The 13,003-nt window shown below is 42.4% G+C and overlaps 1 protein-coding gene and 1 pseudogene across 6 annotated transcripts in view; one reads left to right on the top strand and one right to left on the bottom strand.

Moving 5' to 3' along the window:
• The window catches only part of RMDN1 (regulator of microtubule dynamics 1), a 39,541-nt gene that overhangs the window by 5,546 nt on the left and 20,992 nt on the right, over window positions 1–13,003 (top strand). For 2 of the 6 annotated variants that reach the window (XM_038000328.2, XM_008001025.3), the window contains exon 2: window positions 1,815–1,932. In XM_038000328.2, coding sequence (XP_037856256.1) covers window positions 1,818–1,932 — 115 coding nt within the window. In that variant the 5' untranslated portion in view covers window positions 1,815–1,817. Of the gene's footprint in view, window positions 1–139; window positions 448–1,814; window positions 1,933–13,003 lie in introns of those variants that run through there. The other 4 variants (XM_038000327.2, XM_038000326.2, XM_008001022.3 and 1 more) reach the window with 4 other exon arrangements.
• Window positions 3,863–5,413, bottom strand: LOC103237080 (solute carrier family 2, facilitated glucose transporter member 3 pseudogene; annotated as a pseudogene).

Raw genomic sequence — 13,003 nt, 5'->3', positions numbered from 1 at the left:
CCGGAGAGATGGAGCAGAAACAAGTCAGTGAGCCTACAGAGAGCGCTCTCACGGCCTCAGTCCGCTGGACGCAGGCGCCAAAGATCCACTAAGTCCCACCCACTCGGAGTATTTCCCTCCCCCTAAGCCCGTGGTCTGGAAACCGTAGGGGCGGAAGAGGTGCTGGATAGGAGGCGGGTGGACACGGTTCTCTCCGGAAGGGCTGTGGCTTCCTTAGCCCCGCCCGCCTCGGTAGCTGCCTGAAGTAGTGCAGGGTCTGCCCGCGAGTTGCAGGTCATGGTCCTGGCCGGTCGACTGTGGCGCTTTCTGCCATTGCGACGTGGAGCCGCCCCGGGGCCTCGGCTCCCTGCGGGGACTTCGGGCAGCCGTGGGCATTGCGGCCGCTGTCGATTCCGTGGCTTCGAGGTACCCCCGCGGTCCTGGCTCCCGCCCCCCACCTCTTACCCAGTGGGTTCCTGCTCTCCCTTAACTTCTTCAGGGTTGGCGGCCCCGCGCTGCCTACGGTTCTACGGGAATGTGGTGAACCGAGGAAGGAACTCGGGGCCACTGTGCCTGGAGCGCTTGGCCAGGTCCCTTCCGTTTTGCAAACCTTCACTATCCTAAGCTGGGGCTGTCAGAGAAGGAGTGGGGTTTGCCCCCACGCGCCCCGGAAGCTGCCTCCTACCTGCCCATCCTGTGCGAAACATAGAACAGGACGGGAAAGAACCTTGAGCGCTGTGAAATGATTCTCACTGTAGGCGATGACAGATACAGCAACAGCGCTTGAGGCTGCAACTTTCAGACTTTGATAAGTGTGGGGTGTGATTTAAAAAATTCAACAACTCAGAAGCAGAGATTTCATCCTGTTTAGGTTTTTGTTTAAAAATGATTATTTCTGAGTTGCCTATTTTATCAGCATGATGTCAATGAAGGATGTCGGCATGTTGTAGTATCAGTTCTGGTATTAGACTGCTCGTGGGCCTCTGTTTATTCTTGTCAGGGAATTGGGGAATGGCATTAGTGTATATGATATATTTCACATGAACTAGGTGTTTCATTATTTTAAACTTAAATTTTTAACTGCTCAGTTAAAATCTTTCAGAATTATTATGGGACTGATGGTGGGGAGGGATGGTTAAAAGTTAGGCATATTCCCTTTCCTTGGAAGTTTATAACCAAATGGGGAGGTGATAGATAATATAGGCGGAGAGATGGGAGGAGTTCTAAGTATGAAACTAGTTAGCCTTAAGTTTTCAAATTAGAACAATGAGTTTTAAGTCCCATTGTAGACCTGGTCCCTTGAATTAGCCTGCAATCCCAGCACTTTGGGAAGCCGAGGCGGAAGGATTGCTTGAGTCCAGAGGTTTGAAACCAGCCTGGGCGACACAGTGAGACCCTGTCTCTGCAAAAAAATTTAAAAGCCATGTACATTTTTTATATGTAGTAATTACCATATTACTTGTCTGTAAGATTACTATATTATTCTTGTCTGTGTTCTTAATCTTGTCGGTAAGATTCATTTTTATGATGTGTTGTTGTCTCATATTTTACTTCATGCAATTTGCAATATTCATGCATTTGCAAATAAGTTGTAGCTCTTCCTTTCCAGCAGGAGTGTGATTTTTAGATAAGCTACGACTCCAGGCGATATCTTTTTCTTAATAAGATACGCTTTGAGATCGTTTTACTACAGATTTTGATGAAGTAATTTTTAAGCTTCCAATATCATGATCGATTGCTTTGGGGATGGGAGAAGATTAATGTAATTTTTGCTTGGGGTAGCAGTACCTTCAAATTTTCAAAGTTTGTAACTCTTAACATAATTGTTTCCATAGGTAATGGGAAACCCAGGAACTTTCAAAAGAGGCCTTTTACTCTCAGCTTTGTCTTATTGGGGTTTTGAAACTTACCAGGTTATCTCTCAGGCTGCTGTGGTTCATGCCGCAGCCAAAGGTAAGCATAAATTAGATATATGGAACATTTAGAGTTTTTTTTTGTGTGTGTACATTCAGAATTTTTATTTTAATACAAATAATCAGAGTAACATTAATAATAGAAAATCCATATGGAAATATTCACTATCTACTCAGTGAGAAATGGGAAAACAACTTCCCTAACTGCCAGCCTACTGTTTGAGGAGCCAGAAGTTGACATGAAGTTGGAAAAAGGTCACCTTTTCCAGCTAAACCCCACTCCGTAGCTATGTGCATTTTTATTTGAAGTCTCCACAACCAGCGGAAACAGTTGAGAACTGAGAACTAAAATACTGTTTTTGGCAAGGATTTGGCTAAAGGGTCTGAGATGTGTTAGCACCAAGAAGGGAAAGAGAAATTGAGCAACATATGAAAAAGGGGCTGTAGGAACAAACACTGAAAAAAATAAGTCAACAATAACCTATTTCCATCCAGAGCAAAGGGATAGTGCACATATATTCATACTCTCAAGTGTGGGCTACACTGTACATTGACTCATACTATTTCAAACATGGTCTATTGGAAAGATTCAGGCCCCCTAAGGGCACTTGGCATAGGACCACAGTGACAAGGTAACAGACATAGACAAGCATGGCATGACCCTAAAGGCAACAACACAGCTTTAGATAATAAGTGTTCAGAAAAAAATCCCAGAGCTGAGGTTACAAATTCCAAGTTAGCTATAAACATTCTTTGGGGAATTCCTTTAAAGATATGAGTTGAAATAAAACAGAAAATCTCCTAAAGAACAAAATGGAGAAATAATGAATCTCTACCAAGAACCGATTATTTTAGGTTTCTCATTTGGATGGCTCTCCCACCAGATAGGTGGTGGGATTACTTCAATAGTAATGAGTCTACTACAAGGAGAGGCTGTTTGGTCCAGTGAGGGGGAACACGCTTTCTAGAAATAACTTTCTCTTCCCTCACCTGCATTCAAAATTAGAACCTATCAACCACCATTAACTACAAGGCCCATATTAGTTAATAATCCTAGATTTCAAGTACTACTACAGGTAAACTATTATCTTAAAGAAAAAAGTTCCAAAGGAAATAAATAACAATTATATAGGCATATGACTTTTATCAGAAATTAAACTTAAGAGTTTCCATCTGCAGGACAGAAATTGTTAAGAGGTAACATGCAGACCTCAGGCACCACATAATATACCCTCCAATAATGAACTACGTTTCTCCCTAAATTCTTCGTATTGGACGCTAACCTCTCCAGCATGAAATCTTCTACTCTGTAACTGCTCTTTAAACACCTCCCTCTAATCTCAATTTCCTTCTGTGTTTATTATTTGGCAAAATTACACTTAAAAAAAAAACATTTCCACCATGGCATATGTATACCTATGTAACCTGCACATTCTGCACCTGTATCCCAGAACTTAAAAAATTATGTAATTAAACCAGAGGGAGGGTGAAATAAATAAAACTCAAGTTAATTTGCCACGTAGAGCTATACGGAAGTGAGGAAGGTGCTCTTACATAAACCCCCTCTGCCTTCCACACTCGTGTGTGTATCTTCTTCCTGATAAGTCTGAGGTTGGGGGAACTGCGCCTTACTTTTCCTCTCCTATATCCCCTAGTGCGGCAATATTAGAAACCAAGGAAGGAAAAGCTGGCCGAGTTGTCATATGCCAAGCGGCCAGTGCCTCCTGAAATGAAGGTAGGTTCACGTGGTCTCTCTTTAGCAGAAGAGAATGTCTAGAAAATAAAATATTTAAAAAACCATTGAAAATCCAACAAACCACAGCCTTGAGGTGTGCATGGAATGCACGGGATAAGAAAGGAATCAGTAGCAGCATTCAGAAGCAGTCCTGGGTTCATCCTGATGACGTGTCTCCTTCGTTCAGGAAGAGGTGCTTTTCCCATGCTGGGAGGGACGTGGAAGGAGGCATGACTTAGACATTGGTGGTGGTCTCCTTAGCAGCCTGGGTGCTGTTCATCTCCATGATGCCGTCCTTCCCAGATCTATTTGCACCATGTGCCTGCCCTTGAAAGGCCCATGTGATATCCTCAAAAGTCCTGCCACGGGTCTCAGGGACTTTGAAGAAGGTAAAGGTCAAGAAGGTGATGAGGAAGCCGATGAAGATGATAAAAAAACATAGGCTCCTAAACAGTAAGCAGCAGAGGGGAAGAGCAGTCCCACTAGGAAGTTGGAGGTACAGTTGGAGCAGCTGACCATTGCCATCGCAGCTGGGCGGGGGCCCTGGCTGAAGAGTTTGGCCACAATAAACCAGGGAATGGGACCTGGTCCAATTTCAAAGGTCACAAAGACCAAGATAGCCCTGATAAAGACAAAGCTCATCCCATTATACTCATCCTTTAATAACAGTCATGAGCATGGAACAAAAAGCTATCCCTCCAAGACCTATCATATGCAGAGTCCTTCTTCCTGCCCTTTCCAGCAGAAATAGGGAAACTACAGTGAAGGTAGTATAAAACACACCTAGATGGGCTCTTGAACACCCGCATCCTTGAAGATTCTTGTTGAGTAATAGAACACAGCATTGATTCCAGAGAGCTGCCGAGAGAGCTGGAGCACAATTGAAATGATGATTGGGTCTCGGTAGCTGGATACTCTAAAGAGCTCCAGCACGGTTACTTGCTTTTCTTGTGACATCCTTGCACTCTCATCTTGCGTCTCCTGGATGTCTTGGGATACATCCTGGATGCTCCACAATCGCTGGAGGATCTGCTTAGCATTCTCCTCTTCTTTTCTGTTAATGAGCAAAAACCTGGGACTTTCAGGGCAAAATGGAAGGGCTGTACTTTGTAGGATAGCAGGAAGGATGGGAAAGCCCAATAGCACCAGCCATAGCTCTTCAGACCCAAGGATGAATTCCAGACCAAAGATTTGGGCCACCAGAATTCCGACAATGATGCCCAGCTGGTTGAGAGTGCCAAAGGTACCCTGCAGGGCAATAGGTGAGATCTCTCCAATGTACATGGGTACAAAACCTGTGCACAGTCCGCAGAAGAGGCCAATAACCAAGCAGCCCAGGATCAGCATTTCAACCAACTCAGCTACTTTACACAATCCCGTAAGGCAGCCACCAGAGACAGTCAACAGGTGGACGATAAGCATTGAATTGCACCTGTGAAAGTGGTTGACAAAGAGTCAAATGGAAAAGGAGCCAGTCATACCAACAACGGAGAATATGGCCACAGACAAAGACCAGAGGGACATGAGCAGCGTCTTAGAGGGAGGGGTATTTGCCTGGTCCCTCAAAGTGTTATTGATAAATTCCTTTATGATCATCTCAGGAGCATTGCCAAATTGGAAAGAGCCGATTGTAGCAACTGTGATGGCGAAGATCAGAGCAGGGGTGACCTTCTGTGTCCCCATGGCCCTAATCTAATTCTTTTCAAGTCTTCAAGAAAGATCTAGGAGTGTGTCAGAGGTGGGAATTGAACAGTGAGAACACTTGGACACAGGAAGGGGAACACCACACACGGGGGCCTGTTGTGGGCTGGGGGGAGCAGGGAGGGGGATAGCATTAGGAGATATACCTAATGTAAATGACAAGTTAATGGATGCAGCACACCAACGTGGCTCATGTATACATATGTAACAAACCTGCACGTTGTGCACATGTACCCTAGAACTTAAAGTATAATAATAAAATAAAAAAAAGATCTAGGAGTGGGATTGCAGACACCTTTTTCAGCCAATAAAACCTTCAAATTGTCCTCAGCAACAGGTTTTCTCCAGGTCCTCAGGAATGCTCTAAACTCTCACCATTACAGCATCTCTCAAGTTATTTTTGCTTGTTATTTTGCTAATAGCTTAGTTTTTTTTTTTGAGACGGAGTCTTGCTCTGTTGCCCAGGCTGGAGTGCAGTGATGTGATCTTGGCTCATTGCAACCTCTGCCTTCCAGGTTCAAGCCATTCTCCTGCCTCAGCCTCCTGAGTAGCTGGGATTATAGGTGCGCATCACCACAGCTGGCTAATTTTTGTATTTTTAGTAGAGACAGGGTTTCACCATGTTGGTCAGGCTGGTCTCAAACTCCTGACCTTGCGATCTGGCCGCCTTGACCTCCCAAAGTGCTGGGATTACAGGCGTGAGCCACTGCGCCTGGCCTAGCTTAGTTATTTTTATATAGATAATGAAACTAATGTTGCTATGGTCTAGATTATTTTCTGCCTTTCTCTACTTGTCAGTCTAAGACCATATATATATATTTTTCCTAGAAATTAGAGCTGCCTCAGTGATGCTTTATTAATAGTTTATATTTTTGTAGAGCCCTTTACCTAAGAATTCAGAATATTCTTTTACATTTTTAAAGGGTCAAGTTTGAAGAGCTGGGGGGAAGAAAAAGGACATGCTACAGAGACCATGTATGACTCACAAATCCTGAAATATTATACTCTCTGGATCTTTACAGAAAAAGTTTGCTAATCCCTGCTTTATAATGACAAAATGAAACCAATCCCAGGGTGTTATATTCTTCTTGATATGGTTAACAAAAGGCCCAAGTACTTTGAGATAGATAGATTTTTATTTACAAACAGAATGCTGCTTGGTAAGTAACAGGTAGAAAGTGAAAAAAAGAAAAATCCATCACATTTTTTATTGGCATAATATAGATAAGTAAACATATATTAAAACTTGACTGGGCATGGCAGCTCATGCCTGTAATCCCAGCACTTTGGGAGGCTGAGGTGGGGGAATCACTTGAGCCCAGGAGTTTAAGACCAGTGTAGGCAACAAATTGAGACCCCCATCTCTACAGAAATTGGAACAATTAGCTGGGTGTGTGGTGTGTGCTTGTCCCAGCTACACAGGGGGCTGAGGCAGGAGGATCACTTGAGTCCAGGAGGTCAAAGCTGCAGTAAACCGTGGTCTCACCACTGCACTCCAGCCTGGGCAATGGAGCAAGACCCTGTCTCAAAAAAAAAAAAAAAAAAGACTTGCCAGTTTAAAAAAATTAGTTGAACCAATTGTGAACCAAAATTTTGGTATATTACAGCAATATCATATGAAAGAATTAATGGCTTAAGCTTTTTTGTTTTTTACAATTCTCACTTTTTAAAAAGGAGAAGGTGATTGGGGAAAGAAGCAGAGACTTGAATTTGAATAGATGGTCTTATTAAACTTCTGATAGAATTTGAGAATGTGATCTAAAGGTTGATAGTTATCTATTGATTTCATTTATCTATGATTATCTTCTTTAAAAAGCAGATAATTGAGAAACCCTGCACTGTGTGTGTGTTTTTTTTTTTTTTTTTTTTTTTAATGTATTTATGAAGAAGGACTTGTTTTGTTACCGGCCGAATGATGTATTTTGGCAAATACTTAATTCATCTTTTTAAAGCAACCTAGACTTTAATTCTCACAGCAGCCTTATAAAATAGTACAAGTCTTATTATCTTATCACATTATAATAATTTTTGAAAAGCTCAGAGTTAAACTTCTTGAAAGTCAAAATGTTAGAGTGGATATTAGAACTTTTTTATTTTGAGACAGAGTTTCACTCTGATGCTTAGGCCACAGTGGCATGATCACAAATCACTGCAGCTTCAACTTCCCCGGGCCCAGGAGATTCTCCCACCTCAGCCTCAGGAGTAGCTGAGACTACAGATGCACACCACCATGCCTGCCTAATTTTTGTATTTTCTGTAGAGACGAGGTTTCACCATGTTGTCTGTTTGTTATGGTTAGCTTTATTGAAGATCACATAGTTGTAGATGTGCAGCTTTGTTTCTGAGTTCTCTAACCTGTTCCCTGGCCTATGTGTCAGTTTTTGTACCATCATGCTATTTGGGTCACTGTAGCCTTGTAGTATAGTTTGAAGTCAGGTAGTGTGATGCCTACAGCTTTGTTATTTTTGCCTAGGTTTGCCTTGGCTATTTGGGCTCTTTTTTGGTTCCATACAAATTTTAGGATAGTTTTTTGTAATTCTGTAAAATGATGTTGGTAGTTTGATAGGAATAACAAATAGGAATCTGTAAATTGCTTTGGGCAGTAAGACCATTTTATCAATATTGATTCTTCCTGCCCATGAGCATGGAATGTTTTTCTATTTGTTTGTGTCATCTCTGATTTCCTTTTCATTCTGGTAAAAGATCTAACTGTATTCCTAAGTATTTTATTATTTTTGTGGCTGTTATGAATGGGGTTGCATTTTTTATTTGGCTGTTAGCTTGAGTGTTACTGGTGTATAGAAATGTACTGATTTTCATACACTGATTTTGTAACCTGAAAGTTTACTGAAGCTGTTTATCAGTTCCAAGAGCCTTTGAGCAAAGACTGTTTTTGGAGTTTTCTAGTTAAAGAATCATATCATCTGTAAGGAGACATGGTTTGAGTTCCTTTCTTTCTATTTGGATGCCTTTCATTTCTTTCTCTTGCCTGATGGCTTTGGCTAGGACTTCCAGTATTATATTTAAAAGGAGTGGTAAGAGCGGGCATCCTTGTCTTGTTCCATTTTTCAAGGAGAATGCTTCTAGCTTTTGCACATTCCGTATGATGTTGGCTGTGGGTTTGTCATAAATGGTTCTTATTTTGAGGTGTGTTTCTTCAGTGCTTAGTTTGTTGATGTTTTTTAACGTAAAGTGACGTTGAATTTTATCAAAAGCCTTTTCTGTGTCTTTTGAGATGATCATGTGGTTTTTCTTTTTAGTTATGTTTATGTGATGAATCCCATTTATTGATCTGCATGTTGAACCAACCTTGCATCTCAAGAATAAAGCCTACTTGATTGTGTTATATTATCTTTTCAATGTGCTGCTGGATTCAGTTTGCAAATACTAATTTAACTATTTTTATGCCTATATTCTTTTTTCTTTCTCTGTTTATTAAGATGGGGTCTCACTCTGTCACCCATACTGGAGTGTAGTGGTGCAATCTTGGCTTACTGCAACCTCTACCTCCCAGGCAGGCTCAAGTGATCCTCCCACCTCCACCTCCTGAGTGGCTGGGGCTACAGGTGCATACCACTACGTCTGGGTAATTTTTTTGTATTTTTTTTTGTAGAGTTGGGGTTTCTCCATGTTGCCCAGGGTGGTCTTAAACTCCTGAGCTCAAGCAATCCATCCACCTCAGCTTCCCAAAGTGCTGGGATTACAGACATGAGCCACCATGCCCAGCCCATCTGCCTTCACGCGAGTTAATGACTTGAAGTTTTCCTTTTCCATTGTGTCTCTGACAGGTTTTGGTATCAGAATGATGCTGGCCTCATGGAATGAGTAGGCAAGAGTCCCTTCTCTTCAGTTTTTTGGAATAGTTTCAATAGGATTGGTACCAGCCCTTATTTGTGCATTAGGTTGCATTTGGCTATGACTCCATCTAGTCCAGGGCTTTTTCTGGTTGGTAGGTGTCAGGCCTCTGAGCCCAAGCCAAGCCATTGCATCCCCTGTGACTTGCACTTATACGCCCAGATGGCCTGAAGTAACTGAAGAATCACAAAAGAAGTGCAAATGCCCTGCCTTGCCTTAACTTATGACATTCCACCACAAAAGAAGTGAAAATGGCAGGTTCTTGCCTTAAGCGATGATATTATGTTGTGAAATTCCTTTTCCTGGCTCATCTTGGCTCAAAAAACTCCCCCACTGAGCACCTTGTGACCCCCACTCCTGCCCGCCAGAGAACAACCCCCCTTTGACTGTAATTTTCCTTTACCTACCCAAATCTGGTAAAACGGCCCCACCTTTATCTCCCTTTGCTGACTCTCTTTTCGGACTCAGCCCGCCTGCACCCAGGTGAAATAAACAGCCATGTTGCTCACACAAAGCCTGTTTGATGGTCTCTCCACAGGGACGTGCATGACAGTAGGTTTTTTTTTTTTTTTAAACTACTGGTTCAATTTTGGAACTTGTTATTGGACTATTACAAGGATTTCAATTTCTTCCTGGTTCAGTCTTCAGATGTTTCTAGGAATGTATCCATTTCTTCTGTGTTTTCTAGTTTGTATGCATAGAGGTGTTTGCAATAGTCTCTGAGGGTTTTTGTTTTTGTTTTTGTTTTGAGATGGAGTTTCACTCTTATTGCCCAGGCTGGAGTGCAATGGCGCAATCTCGGCTCACTGCAGCCTCCACCTCCCGGGTTCAAGTGACTCTCCTGCCTCAACCTCCCAAGTAGCTGGGATTACAGGCACGTGCCACCACACCCAGCTAATTTTTTGTATTTTCAGTAGAGACGGGGTTTCTCCATGTTGTCACTCTGTCTCAAACTCCCGATTTCAGGTGATCTGCCCGCCTCAACCTCCCAAAGTGCTGGGATTACAGGCGTGAGCCATTGCACTTGGCCTGGTTTTTGTATTTCTCTGGGGTTGCTGTTAATATTCTCATTGTCATTTCTGATTATGTTTATCTGGATCTTCTCTGTTTCTTTTTCTTTTTTTTGAGACAGTGTCTTGTTCTGTCACTCAGGTTGGAATGCAGTGGCATGATCTCAGCTCACTGCAACCTCTGCCTCCTGAGTTCAAGCAGTTCTCCTGCCTTGGCCTCCCGAGTAGCCGGGATTACAGGCGCATGCCACCACACCTGGCTAATTTTTGTATTTTTAGTAGAGACGGGGTTTCACCATGTTGGTCAGGCTGGTCTTGAACTCCTGACCTCGTGATCCACCCACCTTGGCCTCCCAAAGTGCTAGGATTACAGGCATGTGCCACCATGCCCAGCCTCTCTTTGTTTCTTGATTAATCCAGCTAGCAGTCTATGAATTTTGTTTATTCTTCTGAAGAGCCAAGTTTTGGTTTCGTTGGTTTTTTTTGTATGGCTTTCACATCTCAATTTTGTTCAGTTCAGCTCTTAATTTTGTTATTTTCTTCCGTTAGCTTTGGATTTGGTTTGCTCTTGTTTCTCTCCTTCCTCTAGATATTATGTTAGGTTGTCAATTTGAGATTTTTCTAACTTCTTGATGCAGGCGTTTAGTGCCATAAACTTTCCTCTTAGCCCTGCTTCAGCTGTTTCTCACAGATTCTGGTATGGTAAATCTTTGTTTTCATTAATTTCAAAGAAGTTTTTGATTTCTGCTTTAATTTCATTGTTTACCCAGAAATCATGCAGGAGCAAATTGTTTAATTTCCATATAATTGTATGGTTTTGAGAGATCTTGATATTGATTTCTATTTTTATTGAGCTGTGGTCCGAGAGAGTGCTTGGTTTGATTTCAGATTTTTTTTTTTTTAATTTTGTTCAGAATTGCTTTATGGCCAAGCATGTGGCCTATCTTAGAGTATGTGCCATGCGCAGGTGAGAAGAATGTACATTCTGTTGTTCTTGGGTAGGGTACCTTGTAGATGTCTGTTAACGTCCATTTGATTAAGTCTCAACTTTAGATCCTGAATATTTTTGTTAGTTTTCTGCCTTAATAATATGTGTAGCACTGTCAATGGAGTGTTCAAGTCTCTCAGTATTACGATGTGGTTATCGAAGTCTCTTTGTAGGTCTCTAAGAACTTGTTTTATTAATCTGTGTGCTCCAATGCTAATTATATATATATGTTTAGGATAGTTGTTTTCATGTTTAATTGAACTCTTTGTCATTGTGTAATGTTGTTCTTTGTCCTTTTTTATCATTGATGATTTAACGTCTGTTTTCTCTGAAACAAGTATAGCAGCCCCTGCTCTTTTTTGTTTTCCATTTGATTGATGTTTCTCCATTCCTTTTCTTTGAGTCTGTGGGCATCATTGCATGTGAGATCTGTCTCTTGAAGACAGCATACAATTGGGTTATGCATCTTTATCCAACTTGCCACTCTGTGTCATTTATGTGGGGCATTTAGCCTGTATACATTCAAGGTCAATACTGATATGTGAGAACTTAATCCTGTCATCATGTGGTTAGTTGTTATGTGGACTTGATTGTATAGTTGCTTTACAGTATCGGTGAGCTACGAACTTAAGTGTGTTTTTGTGGTGGCAAGTATTGGTCTTTCATTTCCATGTTTAGCACTCCTTTAAGGACCTCTTGTAAGGCAGGTCTGATGGTAAGAAATTCCCTTAGCATTTGCTTGTCTGAAAACGATTTAATTTCTCTTTTGCTTATAAAACTTAGTTTAGCTGGATATGAAATTCTTGATTGGAATTTTTTTTCTTTAAGGATGTTGAATATAGTCCCCTAGTCTCTTCTGGCTTGTAAGGCTTCTGCTAAAAAGTCCACTGTTAACCTGATGGGATTGCCATAGTAGGTGACCTGCTTCTTCTCTCTAGCTGTCTTTAAGAGTTTTTCTTTCATGTGGACCTTGGAGAATCTGATGACTATGTGTCTCGAGGATGGTTCTTTTGTATACCAACTTGTAGGGGTTCTCTGCATTTCCTAAGTTTGCATGTTGTATGTGTGCATGCTGGCAAGGCAGTGGACAGAGGCTATGAGTGAGTGTGCACCTGTGGGGCTCCATCTGCAAAAGTCCTCCCTTGGGAAGGTGGGGGCCACTGGCAAGTATTTCACCAGGACTGCTGAGGCTATGCTGCATACGGGTGTGGCCAGGCAGGGACTCTGGGAGAGACTGGCAGACGGGGATATTCAGATGAGACAGGCCCCATTCCATGCACAAGACAGCCATGCTGTCTCCATGTCTGGCTGCTAATAAAGGCTAAGGCGACCTAGAGGAGTATGGTGAGCCTTGGGAAATGGATACTTATGACCATGCTGCAGTGTTGCTATTCCCATGCTAAACCCTCTGTTCTCCACACAGACTAGAGGTCTGTCTCTGGCAGCTCTCCAGATAGTTCTCCCTGCCATTTCAAATGTCTTGGAGGGGTCTTAGGGTCTCCTGCAGCTAGGATCTCAAAGGTCTGTGATGAGAGTGGGCCACTCCAAACCGGTTTCACTTACCCTTTCCCTAGGAGCTGCTAGGTTCCAGGAATGAGTCATGGTGCTTGGCAACCCCATGCAGGGTTCCCAGCTCCCTCCTTTTTCAGATTCAGGGTCTGTGTCCTCCCTGTATCCACTCTCAACGTCTTCTTTCTGAGTATCTGTTCAGCATGTGCCAGTCTACTTGATGATGGTCTCTCTCAGTGGGAGAATGTCTTCCTGGCTGTGCCTAGTCAGCCATCTTGGCTCTTCTAGTTTTTCAAAAGTGTCTTGAGAACAT

This window comes from Chlorocebus sabaeus, chromosome 8, assembly GCF_047675955.1.
Source record: "Chlorocebus sabaeus isolate Y175 chromosome 8, mChlSab1.0.hap1, whole genome shotgun sequence".
NCBI lineage: Eukaryota > Metazoa > Chordata > Mammalia > Primates > Cercopithecidae > Chlorocebus > Chlorocebus sabaeus.
The sequence above is the reverse complement of the archived record's forward strand: the minus strand, read 5'-3'. Positions and strand labels throughout refer to the sequence as shown.